This window comes from Condylura cristata, unplaced genomic scaffold (genome assembly GCF_000260355.1).
Source record: "Condylura cristata isolate star-nosed mole 26May11 unplaced genomic scaffold, ConCri1.0 scaffold00024, whole genome shotgun sequence".
NCBI classification, from domain to species: Eukaryota; Metazoa; Chordata; class Mammalia; order Eulipotyphla; family Talpidae; genus Condylura; species Condylura cristata.
This window is the reverse complement of record NW_004567125.1, coordinates 8,421,129-8,425,356: the sequence shown is the minus strand read 5'-3', so window position 1 is coordinate 8,425,356 and position 4,228 is coordinate 8,421,129. Positions and strand designations below refer to the sequence as shown.

Here is a 4,228-nt window from a genome sequence, read left to right as displayed (position 1 = left end):
ATTTATTTCTTCTAAAAGGATCTATTTCATTTTATTTCTATCATGAAATGTTATATTAAAATGACATGGGCTCAAATAAGGATCATCCCCTCTTTGTCCCAATGCGAGTTGTGGGACAGGTACATAGGAGACGTGTCACTGTATGAGCTTGTAGAGGAGAATTAAGAATGAGGTTGTGCTTGAAAGAAGTTTTTTGTTTTGTATTCATAGAACAAGAGTTGCAGGATTGAGGGGTGTAATGAGAGATCTCACCATAGAGTGGGAACCAAACTGAAAGATCTACTGAAATACATGCTGAGGGGAGCAGCAGGCAAGACAGGAGAGGCCTGAGCGTCATGTGTGTCACCTCCCTGGCTGGTGATCACTCAAAAGATGGCACTGAGACTTAACCCCTAGGCCACCAGGGTGGCCCTGAAGAAAATTTTTAACATTTGAATAAAGAATAGACAAACAATTTTAAAAAATAAATTTCAGGAACTATGGAATGATTTACACAAAAGTGAGAATGCATGGAACAAAACACCATTTGCAATAAGTTGAATATGAAATTAAGTACGGTGAGATTTAACTTCAAATCTGCTAGAAGATATTGATTGATTTATTATCTGGGCCACTATTGATGAAATTTTCATTTTAGAAAGATGATAATGACATCAATAATGATAATGACTGATAAGAGTGATATCAGCAAAATGACCAAATGAGGGTTTTCTACATCTTCCTCCCAAAGGATACTAATTTTCACCACCACACTTTGTGGAAAAGTCCAGTGGAAAAGTTCCAGAACTCCACTGGAGAGAAAAATCTAGCATTGTATGCACTGGAATGGGTACAAGGAGCAATTTTACTTCACCTTTCTCTCCTTTTTCATGCCAGAAAGGTCTTCGTAGCCCATTATCTCTCCCACAGAGAGTAGTGACAGCACTACTCTCAGCACCCCACTTCCCAGCTGCCAAAGAAGCCAACATCTTCCCTACCCCAACCTATACTGAGGTATGCTGCATGACTGGGGTTCAGGAGAGGCTGGATGAAGAGTGGCCAGGGCTCCCTGAGAGCATCAAAGATTCCCAAATCCTACTAACCACTCTGTAGAGACCATCGATGGGATGCTGGGGACACATCACCTAGGACCCCTCATGGATTACTTAGAAGATTTTCTCTGATCCATGGGTTATGTAAAAGTATGGCTTATTATCAAATATATAGAAAATTTCCAGAAATGTTTCTATCATACTTCTTATTTAATCACATTGTAATCATAGAACATTCAACATATTATTTCAATCCTTTTCAGTATATAAAGGTTTGCTTAATAGACCGTAATATGATCTTTTTTGATGAGTGCACCTGTGTTCTTAAGCGTGCGCTTTCCATTGATGTGAGGTGGAGTGTTTATGTTAAATAGATCAAGTTGGTTGATAGTGTGGCTCAAGTCTTTGAGCTCTCAAAGGTTTCTTCTGATCTGTTCCACATACCATTTTCATCATTATTCAGCCACAAACAATAACTGACTTACTTGAGCTTAACCCAATAATTTGTTTCTAAGGAGAAGTACATGGCTTCATCACAACACAAATACGACACCTTCATACATCTTTTTGACCTGCACTCAGAAAAGTGAAGTGGTTTTGGTTTTTGATGTTTGAAAGAGAAGTTGAGAATCCCTCTTCCAAAATTCCAAACTAAGCAACCTCAATAATGCTGTCAAACGAGATACATGTTAGATCTAAGTCCACCTTGTGGCATGGGTCATAACAGACAATAAATTTCAGGCAAAAATTGGATAGACAGAGAACTTAGAGAAGCAGCAATTACATTTTCAGCTTCAAGTTTGACAGGCAACTTTCCATGAACTGAAATTTCATTTGGAAGAAAACTCCATGGGATTGAGAGGTTAATGCAGACACTAAAAATCCATTTCTTAGTGAGACAACCCGCTGACTGGGGGAGAGGAGTGATTGATTTCAAACAGTGGATACAGAATTTTTCTGGGAAAAAAACTAAAATTTTCTCATATTTTTGCCAGATAGACATTTACAATGAATATGAACAGTTCTATTGTCATGTTTTATATTCCCCCAATTTTTATCCAAAGTACTTAAAATGCCTTTTAGTTCTTTTTCCATTTTCTCTCAGCACACTTATTTCTAAGAGCTCATCTATTAAATGTTATCAGTTTTCTAGTGAAAATGCTCCCAGTTTCCTAAAGAATCGGGGCCATCATTTTTATCATAGGCAATGCTTATGCTAAAGTAATTGGAAAAGTACTTTCACACATGCCTAGCCTTCACTCCCTCCCCACCCCTGCCTTTCTTTTTCTAACCAGAGCAAAATATCAAGCCATCTTTAATTATCTGTTGCTTCTATTGATACTTTCAAGTCTGTTATCTTGGGGCTCCTTAAGACAAATTTCCCTGCAACAATGTTATACCCATTAAGATGGCTGTAACACGTGGCTCACCGTGGGCCTGCACACCGAGTCTTCCATCACAGGGAAGGCTGGAACCATGTCATCCCTGTTGACATGAGTTCAAGCAAGTCTCAAGGAAAAGTGAAGGTAAAGTCCCCAGATAGTAATCCTTCTTTGTCCTAATACACTGCATTCTCTTTCACTGTTCTATTGTGTAATCAAGGTGAATTATCACTCACTGCTTTAGGAAAGTCCTTTCTCAGTCTGTGCAACTACTAGAAACGGTCTCTTAGTTAATCCATTAGATGCATCATCTACATTGTAGGTCCAGTTATCTTTATAAAATGAAAATATTACAGCTCATCCTTACCAAAAACTTTTCTGTGTGTCAAAAAATATATATATATATATATATATACCCTCAAAGTAAGAAAGGGATAAACTGTGTCATCAGCAGATTTGTCCATAGCTTCAGAGAAAACCCCCCTGGCAGTGTTTGAAATCAGGACCTATGTTCTAATTGATAGCTTTATGCTTGTGTTAGTTGTTGAGGAGTAAAAACATGTTGTTTCAATGTTGAACAAAGTTGTATCTTTATCATTTGTTCCATTTATTTTTTTCAGACTAAAGTCTACATACCTAGCAGGTCACATCAGCTGCTAGACTTCCTATTTAAAAAATTAGTATATGAAATTATAGTGACCATATTTTGTAAATATTCTGTTTCCCAAATGTATCACTGCTCCAATTCTATGGCATCTCTCAAACTTAAACTTTTATTATAGTTTTCTCCTGCTTGCTAACATAGTAGTATATTTTGACAATGCTTTCTAAGAAGTTTTTGTAACACGTGAATTTCTATAAGAAATTCATATCCAAGTAAAGCCACATGTCCTGCAAAGACCTCTATGTTCTACTCCTTAGTTCTAACCTTATTTATGACCATGCCTCCTTCTCATACTCTTTCTGTGCTTCTTATCCTATGAAGGTGAAAGGATAATTTTACCCCAAAATTCATATGTGCCAATGATTTTCTAGAGAACAATGAAAATAAGTTATTTCAAAAACAAAAATTAAAAGAACACATAGACCTTTTCTTATTTCACAGTCAGATTAACAGACATCACACTACTGTTGAGCTACTATAAAAGTCTCTAAATATTTGCTCTCACTTTCTATAATTATAATGTCATGGACAAATAACAAATGTTTCACCGTCTGGTCCCATTCTTTGCCACGCCTTGAATGGCCCTGCTTAATGCCCAGGTATTTCCAAATACAATCCCCACAACACTCAACACGAATTTATACAGTCTTCTTGGGTTTTTGTTTTTGTTTTGTTTTTGGGAGGGGGGGGAGGTTGGTGTGTTTTTGTTGTTGTTTTGTTTTTATATTAATTTGAAAGTCTTCATATTTACATAATTTTAGAGGTATATTTTAACACTTCATATGTTCAAATGGTCTGAAGCCTTCTGGTAACCCCACAGGAAATAGTGGCCACAACTTCTCTTATGTCCTTAACTTAGCCCACAATGCAGAAGACATGCTTCTGACTTGCAATATTAGGGTGCTATTCCAACTATTTTTTCCTATGGTTATCTTCACTGTTTAGAGTGACTCTCAAATTTTTTGATATTACTCTCAAATAAGTGCCTTTAATGTTGACACATCTCAATTCATGGCCTAAGCCAATGGCCTACAGACCTCTCCCTTGTGAATCCTAATAGGCATTTCATATTAAAACCAAAACTTTGGGGCCCACCCTGATGATGCAACAAGTTAAAGCACAGCACTGCAAAACTGACTGCAAGCGGCTGT

At 37.1% G+C, this 4,228-nt stretch overlaps 1 protein-coding gene across 1 annotated transcript in view; it reads right to left on the bottom strand.

The window, feature by feature from the left end:
* Positions 1-2,509, bottom strand: part of LOC101622126 (olfactory receptor 10R2-like) — a 9,105-nt gene extending 6,596 nt beyond the window's left edge. Inside the window, 1 exon segment of the mRNA XM_012728895.1 lies at positions 2,462-2,509. Within this exon segment, the coding sequence (XP_012584349.1) occupies positions 2,462-2,509 (48 nt within the window).
* Between the last annotated feature and the right edge of the window lie 1,719 nt (positions 2,510-4,228).